Consider the following 16,107-nt stretch of genomic DNA (forward strand, 5'->3'; position numbering starts at 1 on the left):
CTCATGGAGTCTCTGGCCGGGTATGTGTACAAGGCTGCCAGCGAGGGCCGAGTCCTGACCCTGGCCGCGCTGCTGCTGAACCACTCCGAGGCGGAGACGCAGTTCCTGCTGAGCTACGTGACCCACCTGAGCGGCCAGAGGTCCACCCCGCTGATCATCGCGGCGCGGAACGGCCACGACAAGGTGGTCCGGCTCCTCCTGGACCACTACAAGGTGGACACCGAGCAGACCGGCACGGTTCGGTTTGACGGGTACGAGCTCACCCGAGGCTACCTGCGCTCCACAGCCAGGTTTATTACTCAGATATCACCAGTTTCATGAAGTCAGGCAGGACAGAGGTCACGCAAAACTCAAAGTGTTTGTTAAAAGAAAAACCGAGTTTACAGAAATTCGTCTGATGTAGTTTGACTGGTCCTCACCTGCTAACCTGCTGCACCAGCTTATGTCCACAGCAGCTTTCATATAGTGCCCTAAATAAGTGTCAATCAAACTAATCTTGGGAAATGAATAAACTTAACAGAAGTTAACAGAAACAAAACTGGTGCATTTGTGAAAAAAGGGTCAGAGGTTAAAAATGGAAAAAGTCTGACATGATGATGGAGAACTAATAAGACATTTTTGTTGGAAACAGTTTTAGAGGATGTTTAAAAAGGACAATTATTACATTTTACAGCCGTTAGCTGCTGTTAGTCTGCATTAGTGAAACTGTTTGAAATGGATCTGTCGTTGTTGGAGGAGGAGGAGAGCGGGATGATGAAGGCGTACATGTGTGAAAGTCATAGTATGGTCTGACAGCGGTTTGTGGTGTTTGGGGATAAGTCGTACTCTGTGCGGGCGTCTCTGATCACATACATAAAATGTGATCAGGTGAAAAGACGATTTCCATCTCGGCCACTGTATTCCACTTCCACACGCTGCGAACCATATATACCGTATATTTTAATGGATTAATTCTAAGTTGATTCAAATTCAAATTTTATTTGTCACGTACACAGTCATACACAGTACGATATGCAGTGAAATGCTTGGACAACTGCTCGTGACCTAAAGAAAACAAAAAAGGAAAAGGCTATGAATAAGATAGGAAATAAATATGAAAAATTAAAAAGGGTAAATTTAACTAGGAAGGAATAAAATATAAATTAATGTTAAAAATGAAATAACTGTACAACACAAATTAGAATGAAGGGTAAATTTAACTGGGAAGAATAAGATAAAGATAAATATATAAATTAAAGTTGAAAATAAAATAACTGTACAACAAAATACACAATATAGAACTATATAAGAATGTATGAAGAAATATAAATAAATATATACACAATAACAGCAGCTGTACAAGTATTAACCGGAAATGAAGAATATAGTGACCAGTGTTGTGCAAAACCAAAGTCCAGAAAGTCCAGTGTGTGTGTAAGAACCATATGTGTGGGTCAGTACTGTGTGGTGGTGTGATTGAGAGACCGTATCGCCTGCGGGAAGAAGCTCCTCCTCAGTCTCTCTGTGTTGGTCTTCAGGGAGCGGAATCGCTTTCCTGACCTCAACAGAGAGAACAGTCTGTTGTTGGGATGGCTGAGGTCCTTCACCATCTTCCTGGCCTTGGTCCAGCACCGCCTGCTGTAGATTGAGTGCAGGTCAGGGAGGGGTGATGCGAACACATCAAGAGGATATATATGAATACTATAATCTGGTTTCTATCAAATACTCTAAAAAAATGAGGTACTGTATGTTTACCGTTATATAAGCGATCTGTTTCACTGCAGCGAGGTCTGCCTGTAAACGTGCTGTTAAATGTTCTTCAGTGCTTTACGTGATGAGGCTGAAGGCTCGGTTAGATAATCAGAGCACCTTTGAAGTGATAAGAGAATCCGGATCACGGGGAAAGACCAGGTTTCTGTTTCATTTTAAAAGCATTGAAACCAAAAGCTTCATTCAGCGGCTCTTTACCTCAGCAGAAGGTGTTTGCTTTTTAAATTATTCCTCGTTTAATGAGCAGTTTGTCAGGAAACAGATGAGCAGCCTGAGGGGTCGACATGCTGCAGGTCTGCTGCCGCTATCCAAACGTGACGGTTCAGAGTCTCCGTGGAACGGCACAAAGACCGCGGCGTTTTATCTCTGATGGTTCAAACATCTCGTGGAGGTCGACAGATGTATTCAAAGCATGTCTGTGTCCTCTGGTCCTCAGTCATCAACGTCACAGTCAGTCCCACTGTGTGCTCTCTGCAGTAAAGGAAGAGGGCGCGCTTGATTCATAACCAGACAAAAGAGAGCTTGAATTTTACTGAGATTGTTCTGTTTTCATGAGTTTTGGTAAACTGACACCTGCTCTACGTAAACGGCTTTCATTTAGAAAACACTGAATGGGTGAAGGACAGAACTCCTGAAAATTACAATTCAACCAACAGTTGAATCTGTTTTTATTGTTCTTGTAGTCGTTACTGTCGTTGTTGTTTGAATCGTGACCATTTAACCGGAGGATGATGACACGTTAACGTTTGTTGTCTCTGGCCTGCAGCTACGTCATCGACGGTGCCACGGCGCTGTGGTGTGCAGCCGGCGCAGGACACTTCGAGGTGGTGCGTCTTCTGGTGAGTCACCACGCCAACGTCAACCACACCACCATCACAAACTCCACCCCCCTGCGAGCCGCCTGCTTCGACGGGCGTCTGGACATCGTTCGCTACCTGGTGGAGCACAACGCCGACATCAGCATCACCAACAAGTTCAACAACACCTGTCTGATGATTGCCGCCTACAAAGGCCACACGGAGGTGGTGAGGTTCCTGTTGGAGAAGGGGGCGGACCCCAACGCCAAGGCCCACTGCGGGGCCACCGCGCTGCACTTTGCAGCTGAGGCAGGACATCTGGACATTGTCAAAGAGCTGATGCAATGCCAGGCATCCATGGTGGTGAACGGGCACGGCATGACGCCGCTGAAAGTGGCGGCGGAGAGCTGCAAGGCTGACGTGGTGGAGCTGCTGCTGGCGCACGCCGACTGCGACCCTCACAGCCGCATCGAGGCCCTGGAGCTGCTGGGCGCCTCGTTCGCCAACGACAGGGAGAACTACGACATACAGAGGACGTACCACTACCTCCACGCGGCCATGATGGAGCGCTACCGCGATCCAGACAACAACATCACCAAGGAACTGTTCCCAGCCGTCGAGGCTTACGGAGGGCGCCGCGAGTGTCAAACGCTGCAGGACCTGGAGGCCATCAGGGTGGACCGCGACGCCCTGCACATGGAGGGACTGATGATCCGAGAGCGGATCCTGGGCTCGGACAATATCGACGTGTCGCATCCGATAATCTACCGTGGCGCCGTCTACGCTGACAACATGGAGTTTGAACAGTGCATCAAGCTGTGGCTGCACGCCCTCCGCCTGCGGCAGAAAGGAAACCGCAACACCCACAAGGACCTGCTGCGCTTTGCCCAGGTGTTCTCGCAGATGGTCCACCTGAAGGAGCACGTGTCAGCCGCCGCTGTCGAGCAGGTGCTGAGTTGCAGCGTTCTGGAGATTCAGCGCAGCATGGTTCGCGTGGAGGCCGCCGCTGAATCCGAGCTGCCACAGGCCATGGAGAGTTACGAGTCCAACGTCTTCACCTTCCTGTACCTGGCGTGCATCTCCACTAAAACCACCTGCAGCGACGCGCAGCGCGCCGCCATCAACAAGCACATCTACGACCTGATCCAGCTAGATCCGCGGTCACGCGAGGGCGCCTCGCTGCTCCACCTCGCCATCAGCTCCACCACGCCGGTGGATGACTTCCACACCAACGATGTGTGCAGCTTCCCCAACGCGCAGGTCACCAAGCTGCTGATCGACTGCGGCGCGCAGGTCAATGCCATCGACAACGAGGGCAACACGCCGCTGCACGTCATCGTCCAGTACAACCGGCCCATCAGCGACTTCCTCACGCTGCACGCCATCATCATCAACCTAGTGGAGGCCGGCGCGCACACGGATATGACCAACAAGCAGAACAAGACGCCGCTGGACAAGAGCACGACGGGCGTGTCCGAGATCCTGCTGAAGACGCAGATGAAGATGAGCCTCAAGTGCCTGGCGGCGCGCGCCGTCCGGCAGCACCAGATCACGTATCGCAACCAGATCCCCAAAACGCTCGAAGAGTTCGTGGAGTTCCACTGACGCCGGACGATTTTTAAAAACGTTTTTCTAACAGTTCACACGGTGCTGAGGTTGGCAGCTCAGATCGTTTTTTGAGCATTTTTATATAAAAAAAATCTTTTTTTTCTTTTCGGCAGCACCAGGCAGCTTCCTGTTTTGCCTTACCTCTCTGCCAGGAAGCTGCCGCCACGTCGCCGTGATTGTGTAAGAAGAAATGATCGGACCGAAGGAACGAGTGCCTGAAGAGACGCCGCCGGACGACCGAGCTCAACCACCAATCAGCCGTCGCGCAGAGGATTATTTTTTAATTGGAGAGAAGTTTTTATTGGGGTTGTTCCTGACTGTGGCGGGTCGAGGCTGAATTCAGACGTCTGCTTCATCACGTTTGAGTTCAACTTTTTCTTCTGGCTCTAAAGAAACTGTGCGGACACTCCTGCTCTGAATCCTTCCACGCCCTTTTATTTATAGTTGTGGGTATTTATTTGGGCAGCGTTCAGCCTTTTTCTCATCAGCTGTGTCGGGTTTTGTTTTTGTTGTTTTTTTTAATGAGATTTCTGATAAAATAACTGCAAATGAGCTGCTTTGACTTCCTCTCACTGTCTGAGAAATTCTAAAAAGAAACAGCATAAAAAATGTCAAAGTTTAGTGTTAGAAAGAAAACAGACGACCTTTACACGGAGTTTCATCAGATTTGTCTGAATGCAGATTTTATGTCCCGATAAAGTTAGTTTTTTTTTTAGTTAATGGATAAGTACGTGCCAAAAAGCCTCCGCCGAGGGTCGAACTGAGTCTTGAAGCCCAGATTCAGTTGAAGTGTTCAAACCGACGTCTCTCCTGCTGTTGTAGAAATCAGCAGGAGTTACACTTTGATGCCATAACGTGACAAAGTTTTATTTTATTCTAACTTTTGACACCAGGATGTGAAAAGTGAGCCAACAAAAGGCTCGTCAGTCGGTCTCTTACGGTTTAGATAACGAGCACATCTCAAGCTCGCCGTGATGGATGTTTCTCCACGCTGACTCTTGGGAAGCTGCGAGCGTTTCGGGGGCGGGGGACTCGACTGCCGGCGGCCTTCCGACTGACACGTGGGGAGCTGGTGCGGCGTCGCCTGGGCGTTAATGACCATATCTGCGTCACCCTTGCGCACTCGCAGACTTGAAAATTGACCGAGGCGTTGGGGATCTGCAGAACCGCCCGTGGAATTTACTGTAATGTTTTGGCGTTTGTTGAAAGCCTCTCGTGTTGGTGAACGCCCCGCTGCAAGAATCAAAGATTTTAAAACTGGATCTGAAACCAAACAAGGAAAAGAAATCAGTTTTGAGTGCAGGTTTCAGATTTCTGCATCGTAGGCGTCACCTCACCGGGATCAGCAGTGCCTTTAAGTAAAACGTCCGGATAATCCCGACTCGCATCCAGTCTGATGGGCCGTTTCTGGCTTTAAGTTTTAATATGAGCGTCGTTAAAGTGAGTGGTTGAGAAATAAATGGTAATCTTACTCGGTGCTAGCGTTTAGCGGTGTGAGACTGGAGTCGGCGGATTAATTTTCCAGATCTGGAGCAGGATCCTCCAGGAGGGACGTTAGAGGATGAAGGTTTTGATCGATGCTCTGCGGGCGTTTTTTGCATTCCTGCCGGATGTTGAATATCGACGCCGCGGCGTTTTATTTATCTGGGAGCAGGTCCGACTCTTCTCACATCCCTCCCCTACTGAAGCTGCCTGTCACTTTATAAACACCTTTAACCCAAACGTCACGTTCGTGAACATTTGTGCTCAGGTCGTTGAGCTTTAGATGCTCGCTAAGGCCCGGCCTGTTTGGTCCAAAGTGAGGATGAGACGTTTGAGAGCAAAGCTGTGGATGCTCCAGCAGAGGCCCGCTCTTATTTTCCACACAGGTGCCAAATCTCACCTGCTCTCATGTTTATTGCAATAATATGATGTTCAAATGTAGACCTGAGGTGGGAATGGTGTGAGATTTAGAAAAGTTTCCTGCTGATGTTTCCTCCTGTGTTTAACATCAGACTTTATTATAACACTTGGGAGGACGGCCAAGCGTTCGGGTTGTTTTACTCTGTTTGGGAGCGCTCGCACCTCAATTGACCGTTAAACATCAGGTTTAACAAGCCGATCATGGTGGAAACTTTCTCGAGGCTCTTCTTGGGCCACCGTTTGGCGTCCTGTAATCAGGTGTTGGAGAGCGTTTGCTCTCCTAATAAAACTCCAGCTTTTATTACCCATGTGCTCACAGGGCATTAGTCTGTGCCATCCACAGAGCTCGTTCTGTTTAATTCATTTTTAATTTCTTACAACTATCATTGCAGGAGTGTTTGTGTCCTGGTGGGACCTTTTTTTCATTAAAAGCAGGTTTCTGTGGCTGAGATGAAGCCAAAGATGCTCAGTGTGCCAGGAAAACGTAAGAGATGTCAGCTGATGGGTACTTCCTGCGGGGTGAATGCTGTTAAATTAAAGTCTTCTGTCTGAGCTCAGCTGCTGTGTCCTGTTGTTGATTTCTTTTCCGTCTTTGAAATTGAAACTGCCAAAATTCAGATGAGTAAAGTGTCCAGGTTCAGGACTGCGGGGTTCCCAGCAACCACCTCAACGTGAGGAGGAAGAGCGGCTGAACGCCGAGCTCTTCAGCCTGTCTGAGGAGGAGCCTTGTGTCTGCGATGGCCGCCTTATTTCTGCCACTGGGCGGGAAAATGCAAACCACGAGTAAGGTAAATTTCTGAAAAAAGTTATTGGAAACGATTCTGCAATCATTCAAACGTCGGGTGTTTCAAACTTTCAAGCTGCTTCTTTATAAGATTTCCAAATGTTTAAGTCGGAACTTCATTGCACATCGACGTGCGGGAGAACGTGACACAATCCCAAATTTCAAGGATCAGAACCTCCAGATGTGTGGGTGTGTTTTGTGAAAACATATAAAAAACTGATCCTGGAGTCGAAGCTTTGGTCCGTGTTTCAGGACTCAGTCAAGCACTGAGAGGCGGGACCACACCTGAGGATGCAGACCGACCTGGAGCGGCAGCCAGCGGTGTGTCGGGCGTCACACGTGACTGTTTTACTAGTTTTATATTCAGTAGCGGTGTGCGTTTGAGCTACGAGTAAGAAAATGCAGTGATCTGATTGGTCAGATCTGAAAAACTGAGCTTGATTAAAAAATAATAATAATAACTGCCATAAATGTGTCTGGTCAAGTTACACGTCCCTGTAAAGGCTGTTACTTTTCAAAGTTTGAGTTGGGCGTCTCAAAATTTCAATTTTCGTCTAAATAAGTCGAAATTTGAGATTCTGAATTTAGAATTTCAATTTATCTCAAAGTGACAAGAACACGGATGGATGGGTACAACAAACAGACTCGGGAGGAACTTGAAATTTCAGGATCTCTGATTCAAACTTTTAAAATATTTACTCAAACTTTTGAGATTTATCCAGAAAATTTAAAGAAAATTTTGAATGATCTCAACATTTCAGGTTATTAAAGAGTCCAAATTTCAGACAAAGAAGGTAAACGTGAGCGAACAGACGGACACGACTTTTATATTTCTCGTCTTTATTCTGACATTAACAGGCAGAGCGGAAACCGCTTCGACGGTGACGCCTCGGCCCTCATTCGTCATACATGTGAATATTTACACAAGTTCAAGTTTGACTTTTAAACAAAAGTGCATCAGCTACAATATATAAGCATTAATAGGATATATTTACAATTTAAGAAGATGAAATCAGACGAATGTTAGGTAGTTTTCTTTCTGCCCCGTCAGCCTCCGTTTAAATATTTACTCCATCGCTCTCCGTTGTCACGAGGCCTCCGTCACACCTGTGAAGTTCTCACATGAAAGGCAGACGTCGGCGACGCTGAAGAATCCTAACCCTTCGATGTTTCTAATGCTGACTCCGTCTTTTATATACAGTCTGTGGGTAGCTTCAATCGCACATCGCGTGGACGAAGAGGCGGGTTTAAGGTGAGGGTCGCAGTCCCTGAGTGACGGGTGGAGGCACGTGATGCGTTCAGGTGACCCATGTGAGGTCGTCAGATTTTCTCAGTGTCTTTAAGGTTAAATTTCATCGGGAACATTAATTTAAGACTTTGCAGGCCGGCGAGGAATGATGCGGCGGTGATGTCAGCCACGTTATAGCTCCTGTGCCGTCTTCCCATTGGCCACAGGCTGCTCCTCTTCCTCCTTTCTTCTCCGTCTGTTAAAGAAGCCGAGCTGAAGAGAAAACAAGGATTTACGGTTTGTGACGGACAGTAGAGCCGTTTGATCCAGACGTCCACTGTAGAGCAGAGCTCAGAACAGAGGAGTACTCTGATGATGTTCGAGGCTCCGTGTGTGTTTTTACCTTCCACAGAGCGAGGACCAGTAAGGCCAGCAGCAGCAAACCTCCCAGTGAGCTTCCCACTATGATCCAGATGGGGATGGAGTGATCCTCCTCCTTCCTCAGGTCCAGAATGATCTGCAGTTACAGCACAAACCACCTGAGTGTGTGTGAAACCAGTGTTTGACAGATTTCTGTTTTTATGTCAGGCGGTCTAATGAAGTCCTCAAACACGGAGTATAATTTAACATAGAAATATGGAGTCAAACTTAAATAATGTTGACTGAAAATGATGAGTTCAGGTGTTTCTGAGGTTTTCTTCCCTTTTCCACCATTTTTAAATGTAAACTCAGAGACACGATCGTTGCTTCATGTGTAACAAAGAAATGTTTGAAGAAATGCAAAAATGAAACAAGATACAATAAAGAAAATACATTTGAAAAAATATGCAGAAATAGAAAATTAAAGAGACGTACATTATTGGAGAAATTACACAGGATGTAAATAGAGGAACCAATTAAAAGGAAATAATATCAGAAATAAGGTTTTATCTTCATTTAGATTCCGACATAATTAAGGACTAGTTTCTTTTTATATTTTATTCGTTGCATTTTGGCACCTTTGGTCCTCCGTACTCCATGTGGCTCAATGTGTTTTTAATGTAAAGCAAAAGGGTGTAATAGTTCCTGACAGCAGGTGGCAGCACCGCTCTGTGTGTGTGAGGCGCTGATGATCAGGTGATTTAAAACGTTGGCGTGAACGTTGTGGTCAGCTGATAGAAGGCCACTGGGTTCAGTCACAAAGAGTTGGGAGGTTAAACCTGTTTATCCCAGAGTGACCTCTGTCCTCCAATGGGAGAGCGATGCTGATGGGCTCACCTGTCTGACAGGTCGGTCCTCCTGGAGGAAAATGGGACTAGACACTTCCAGCTGGATGGAGGCGGCGGTCAGCAGCTCCAGAGACCTGAACTTCACCTGAAAGAGTTAAACAGGTAGTGAGCGCCACCTGTGCTTTCTCCTGCGGCTAATCTGAGTTTCACTAAACTGAGCCTGTTTCTGGTTAGTCGGGAATTTGATGGACTTCCTGTTTCCTGAGCTTTATGAAAACGACAGATGGGAGGAACTCACGGCGAGCAGAGCAGCGAGCTGAAGGCTTCCTGTGAGCGTCACCTTCACCTCTCGGGAGGGCGGGAGGTTCAGTTGGCACCGGACCTCCATGTTCGCGCTGTTACTGTGGTTCTGCGCACACACACACACACACACACTCTGGGAAACACTGTTGTTTAACTCCACTGTTATCCTGACTCTAACAGGCTCCTTCAGCCTTACCAGCTGTGACAGGTGAGTCAGATCCTCAGGTGTGACAGGACTGCTCATTCTAACGTGAGGCAGCGTGCAGCGGGATCCCGCTGCCTGCTGGGAGGAAGAGGAGGACTCCGTTATAATGGTAACCTCTAGCTTTGATTGCTGCTTCGCCAATCTGGGCCAAAACATTAAAAAAGCAGCTGAGCACAGTAAGTCAGAAACACGGCGACAGGACAGAAAAAGAGAAACCCTCCGTTTGCAGTAGATATGTGACAGGCAGGTGGCGCTGCTGTCACTCACGCTCCTCACAGTTTAGTGAATAAGTGATGCCTGTACAGTGAAAGCTGAGGGCTTTGCAGCAACAAAGGCGGGAGTTTCATTTTAAATCGATTTAATCCTTCATTAAGGGTAAAACCTGAAAGTACAGGGAAGGCTCATTCAAGCGAGCCATCTGTTCCTGCAGCGTCGGTGAACAGAGATAACCACAGCACAAAGATTTCCAGCGTCACCTGTTCGATGCTGACGTCCGTAATGTTCAGCAGCTGGTTTCCTCTCATGGTCACAGCCCAGACATCAGCCCCGAACAGGACGCCCTGCACCGAGAACAGGCCCAGGTTCTGGATCTGCACACACGGGAGAACCGCATCAGAACGTCTTTATGAGCAAACATCTGCAAACATGCACACAGTTTGTTTCACTCACGTAATAGGAGAGGTTGAAGGTGTGAGAGCTGCTGTCTGATTGGTCCCAGGACGAAGAGGAGGAGGAGTCAGCTCTGATTACAAAACGAGGAGGGTCTCTGTCCAGAGAAGGAAGAAAGCAGACACACGTGAACTCTTCTGAATGCGCAGATGCAACTTTTTAAACTTTCAAATCACAAAAAGCTCAAAAGCTTCAGCCACCTGGTGAAGAGGAGCTCGGTTTGGTATTTCAGGGGGAGAAAGATGTCATTGGTGTTGTCGTCCGGGTAACCCTCGTCCCCCTCACTGAGTAACACACAGATAAGCACGCTTAAAAGGACGAAAGCTTGAAAGTTCAACGTAACACTTTACAATACAGCCCACGGCGAAGGGCATAATTAATCTGTGATTACAAATAATTCAAAGTATTTTATTTATATTTACTTACAAATACTCAACCAAACACTCCAGGCTGTGTTACCACCAAAATAAATGAAAGGTTTAAACTTTGTCCAAGATGAGCAGGAGAGAATCGCGCTCGTCCCACCACGTGTCCATAAATTATGACATACATCTGGCTCCATCTGACCAATCAGATGCATCCAGGTGTTTCTTTGGTCGCACCAATCATCGAGCCTTCGCCATCACAGTCAAACCTCCCACAGGAAGCGATTCTTTTATTTGGAGCAAACTTCCTCTTTCCTCCTTTAAACAAAACATTTAGAAACCAAACCTGTATGGACTGGGTTTCTTAAAATCAAGTTTTTATCGTCTTTTTTACTGTTTCCGTCTTTAAATCATATCATCTGTTTTCTGGTTGTTTCTTCTGCTTCATGAAGCTGAACAGTGATACCTGAGTCCTTGGATCTGGATTCATCTGTGAGTAATCACCAAAACACCATCACACACGCTCAGGTAGGAATTCACCTGGTCTCCTGTCGAAGTTTCTAATGTTCTCCTGTCTCGCAGCCATAAATGATCCTTCTGGAAATTCCTGGATCCAGATCCAGATGTTAATCGACTCCAAAAGTTAATCACTTCACTACCTCTGGGAACACTTTCATGCAAATCCATCCATAACTTTTAATCTAATCCTGCAGCAGTCAGGACAGAAAACTCACATAACCTCATTCTTTCCTCTTTAATAAACACGGCACAGATTCCCAGCTGATGTTTTATGAAACTGGATCAGGGATTAAATAATTATTTGTCATTGACCACGAAGAACTAGCTAGTTACTTACATCTCTGTGCTACGGTTAAAATACGACCTAATCAGAATAGTATTAATATAATAAAATATTATATAAAATATCATATAATAAATGTTACAATAAATACGATAAAGACTCATTACAATAACAAGTCAGTTAAAAATATACTGCTCAAACATTTCTCCTGCTATATTTAGGTTGTCAGTTTTCTGTGTCTGCCCGTCCTCGTCAGGTTCAGATGTACACTCTTCATCTCACCTGTTCCCGATGAGCTGATTCCGTCAGCAACTGCTTCCCTGCAGCTTTCCAGTGATTCCCAGTGTTCCACATGCTTCTCATTTGGTTCGCACATTCCTACTCAGGACCCTGATAATCATATTTTAGGCTGCTTTCACCTGCTGCTGCTGTCAGCCTCTCTGCAACCCACCTCCACTCCAGCTGTCTCATTTCATATCTATTCTTCATGATGTTCTCCCCAACGGACGTCAAGGTGTCAGGGTCCTGGGTCTCCTGACCCAGCATGTTTAGTTCTTTGTGATGTTTGTATTATCGTACTTGTGTGAGTTATTCTATGGTTTCTAGTTTCGATCCCCTGCCCTTCATGTGTCTCTGTGTCCCCTCTGTTCTGTCTGCATGTTTGAGTTTCCCTCTGTGTCTCTCGGTTCTTAGAGTCCTCTGCATTATGGTTTATGTCTCTGTGTTTCTTAGTTGCTGTCTCCACTGTGTTAAGTTTGCGTCTCTGTGTCATACTTCCTGTTTTACTTTGAAGGTCCGTGTCTTATGTGAATGTGTCCTGCTTTGCTTGTCTCGTCAGTCCTGATTTCTCCCAGCTGTGCCCTCCTTCTATGTCTCATTCCCCTCGTTACTTCCCAGTGTATTTAAACCCTGTGTTTCTCTGAGTCAGTGTCGCGTCGTCCCTCATGCTGTGTGGATCTCCCTGTGTCTCTCTGTGGGTTTAGTTTACTTTTGTATGACTTTTTCCTGCCAGCAAATAAAGCCGAGTTCTTCGTGTTTAAACCTCGTGCCTGAGTGCCTGCATTTTGGGTCCAACTCCTTCCTGCCGCACAGCGACTCATGACACAAGGAGGTCCCAGAACACAGCGGTACCACTAAGTTTACCTTTCTGAGGTCAAACAGCTCATCCTACCCCGATCGCCCCAATCACCCCGATCGCCCTGATCCTACCCCGATCGCCCCGATCCTACCCCGATCGCCCCGATCCTACCCCGATCCTACCCCGATCGCCCCGATCCTACCCTGTGAATCACAGGATGGAGTTTTTGTTCTCCTTAATATTGTTGTATAAAATCTCGTCAGAGGACAGAAAATAATAATCGTGATTTACTTCTGTGACATCACGTTACACATGTTCAGTTGTCTTACCTGGTAGTTACCATGACCACATGTACGTAATCCAGGAAGATGTAGCGGCTGAACTCAAACTCCACATTGAAAGTTACCTGGACAGGAAAGAAGCAGGTGCAAATTCATCCTCTCAGGATCAAAAGCATTTAATCGTCTCCTTCTCCTGGCCTAACATCCTTAATTAGAACATTTTAGTCAGAACGTTAAATGTCTGCTCCATCACATCATCGTGTGAAGCTTCTTTGTTTTCTGTTTTTTATTTATTTTATTTTCCACTGCAGCCTGTCGTCGTCTGCGGCTGAACCCGTTTTCCCTCCGGCTGTGTTCTCCCCCCAACCAGCAGCCGGAGCCTTTTTAACAGGAAGCTGGAAATAATCTCCAGCACAGTCTTATTCACACAGCAGCCCTGAGGGGCCTCACAGTGAGGGGTGGGGATCACGGTCATGTTTACAGGGACACTCGTTAAGGTAATGAAGGATTTTAGTCAGCAGCTATCATTGGCAGCATATTTCTGCCCAGTTTAATCACTGTTATTAGTCTGGCTGTATAACAGCGGTATGATGAGCTAATAACCTGTTTATCTGTGATGTTCAAACCTGTCCACATATTTAGGAGGAAGAAGAAGCTCCATCACCCTAAACAAAGGGCTGTTGTATCAGGGCAACAATAATAACCAATGAGGAAACTGCAGGTGGTCGATCCTTTTTTCATCCCAAAATCATAATTTGAATGAAAATAGCTCTGCCCTACCTGAGACAGCGACTTCATGAATGGCACGCTGATGTTGCAGATCCTCTGGGTTGCCAGTCTGTCCTCAGAGGAGCACTCAATCTGGATATCTGATTGGTCCTGAGGGAAGAGGCGGCATAACATGAATCCAGCATGCACTTTGACCTTTTTAGGATGAGAAAAGAAAGTTTGAGTACCTTCACTAAGAGGCTGGAGAAGATCAGGTTGGAGGAGGTGGAGATGTGGATGGCAGCTCCGTATGCGTTCTCTCCCTGGTTCTCCAGTCGGGCGAACACCACCATCCTCCTTCGCTCGGACTCCACGACAAACGGCTGCCTCTCAGGCGCCCCCTGGTGGCTGCAGATGGAGCTGGCAGCCCATCGGTTTGACCTGCAGAACTGCCTACAGGTGAAGCAAAGAAATAATTACCAGTCTCTTAATAATTTACACGGATAGACGTGAGGGATTAGTTTAGTGGAGACCGGGTTACTCACTGAGCACTCATCAGGTCCGTGTGACTATGGAGGATGAGGTCAGGAACGCAGGTGTCTTCCTGCTCACATCCGTTCCAGAAGTGAATCTACAGGGGAAAAAAGATGATTAACGCATTTATCCATTTGTTGCAGGACATAAACACTGAAGGGAGAATTCTGAGATACTTCCAGTACAGACGACAGGCTTACAAAAGTATTCGGCCCCCTTGAACTTTCCCACATTTTGTCACATTACAGCCACAAACATGAATCAGTTTTATTGGAATTCCAGGTGAAAGACCAACACAAAGTGGTGCACACGTGAGAAGTGGAACAAAAATCATACATGATTGCAAACATTTTTTACAAATAAATAACTGCAAAGTGGGGTGTGCGTAATTATTCAGCCCCTGAGTCAATACTTTGTAGAACCAGCTTTTGCTGCAGTTCCAGCTGCCAGTCTTTTAGGGTCTGTCTCTACCAGCTTTGCACATCTACAGACTGAAATCTTTGCCCATTCTTCTTTGCAAAACAGCTCCAGCTCAGTCAGATTAGACGGACAGCGTTTGTGAACAGCAGTTTTCAGATCTTGCCACAGATTCTGGATTGGATTTAGACACCAGACAGGTCAGGGATAAAGTTATTGAATAATTACGCATACTTTTGCAAGGCTGAATACTTTTGCAAGCTACCGTATGTATGTGTGTGTGTGTATATATACATATGTGTATATATATATATATATATATATATATATATATATATATATATATATATATATATATATATATATATATTAGGGGTGCAACGATATTCGTATCGATATTGAACCGTTCGATACAGTGCTTTCGGTTCGGTACGCATATGTATCGAACAATACAACATTTGTAATTTATTTTATCAACTTTCCTTCTGACGATGCTGTCTGTGTTGAGCGCTCAGTGGATCTGTGTTCGACTACTCCGCCTAGGCTGCACTGTCGAGCGCAGATCCACTGAGCGCTCAACACAGACAGCATAGTCAGAAGGAAGAGCGCAGGGCAAGCTAGCAAGACAGAAGTTAAGCTCTGCTTGCAACATGGACCTCCCCCACCCTCATTCAGATCTGGCGTTTGGAATTATTTTGGTTTTCATGTGACGTATGACCCTGAAGGTAAGCGAGTCATGGACTAAAGTAAAACAGTATGTTGGATGTGCCACGCAATGCTCAATTACATTGGTGTGAACTAGTGTGTTAGCGCAGTTAGCTCGTTAACGTGTTGGCCGTCTAGCCCCATGCACGGAGCGATCGGCGGTAGCTCGTTAACGGAGATTTGCCGTGTTGTGGCGTTAAGGTCATTTCAACGAGATTAACCTGAAAGCACTAGTGGGAACACAACGAATATGACTGCACATTTACGCCGACATCATCCTAGTGCAAAGACAAAAACAACAAGCATGCTACTAACTTTAGCCGAGTCATTTAGACAGCTGTTAGCACATGATTCTCCTTATGCTGCTGAGAATATAGCCCAGAAGAAGCGGATAGTATAGCTTTTATTTTGGAAAGAGACATTTCTCTGTAATAAACTCTCTTTTCCAAAGATGAGTGATTCCTCAATCAGATACAGGGCTTGCAAAATCGCTAGCCCGACGTCCCGTGGCTAGCGATTTTTTTCAGTCGGGCTACCAAAATCTCTCTCTTCCCTGCCCGTCGGGCTATTGTAGGAAGGAAAAATATATGTCAATGCTTTTGCATTCTTTCAGAAATGTAGCTGGGTAATTATGTCATTGGCATCGGTGAGCCACTGTCAATATGTGACATATTGAAGTCGCGTTTGAATTTGCGCTTGTTTTTTTGCTTTCACTTTGCAATCGTGCGAACTGTGTATAGAGAGCGACAGCACTGATCTGTGAG

At 46.3% G+C, this 16,107-nt stretch overlaps 2 protein-coding genes across 3 annotated transcripts in view; one reads left to right on the forward strand and one right to left on the reverse strand.

Moving 5' to 3' along the window:
* Positions 1-2: 2 nt before the first annotated feature.
* Positions 3-6,631, forward strand: fem1b (fem-1 homolog b). Its single transcript, XM_085280949.1, has 2 exons — positions 3-251; positions 2,516-6,631. The coding sequence occupies exons 1-2, from the start codon at positions 4-6 to the stop codon at positions 4,149-4,151; spliced, it is 1,884 nt and encodes a 627-aa protein (XP_085137075.1). The 5' UTR covers position 3; the 3' UTR covers positions 4,152-6,631.
* Positions 6,632-7,679: 1,048 nt separating this feature from the next.
* Positions 7,680-16,107, reverse strand: part of LOC146571682 (integrin alpha-11-like) — a 36,182-nt gene continuing 27,754 nt past the window's right edge. Inside the window, exons 19-30 of one of the 2 annotated variants that reach the window (XM_085280954.1) lie at positions 14,233-14,318; positions 13,936-14,140; positions 13,760-13,858; positions 13,028-13,104; positions 10,654-10,737; positions 10,454-10,550; positions 10,261-10,374; positions 9,776-9,859; positions 9,575-9,685; positions 9,326-9,421; positions 8,472-8,585; positions 7,680-8,341 (exon numbers count right to left, since the gene is read on the reverse strand). In XM_085280954.1, coding sequence (XP_085137080.1) covers positions 8,261-8,341; positions 8,472-8,585; positions 9,326-9,421; positions 9,575-9,685; positions 9,776-9,859; positions 10,261-10,374; positions 10,454-10,550; positions 10,654-10,737; positions 13,028-13,104; positions 13,760-13,858; positions 13,936-14,140; positions 14,233-14,318 — 1,248 coding nt within the window. In that variant the 3' untranslated portion in view covers positions 7,680-8,260. Of the gene's footprint in view, positions 8,342-8,471; positions 8,586-9,325; positions 9,422-9,574; positions 9,686-9,775; positions 9,863-10,260; positions 10,375-10,453; positions 10,551-10,653; positions 10,738-13,027; positions 13,105-13,759; positions 13,859-13,935; positions 14,141-14,232; positions 14,319-16,107 lie in introns of both variants that reach the window. The other variant, XM_085280953.1, reaches the window with a different exon arrangement.

This window comes from Mchenga conophoros, linkage group LG7 (genome assembly GCF_057382185.1).
Source record: "Mchenga conophoros isolate Kocher_MC1m ecotype Shallow Benthic linkage group LG7, M_conophoros_male_GT1.1, whole genome shotgun sequence".
Classification (NCBI taxonomy): domain Eukaryota; kingdom Metazoa; phylum Chordata; class Actinopteri; order Cichliformes; family Cichlidae; genus Mchenga; species Mchenga conophoros.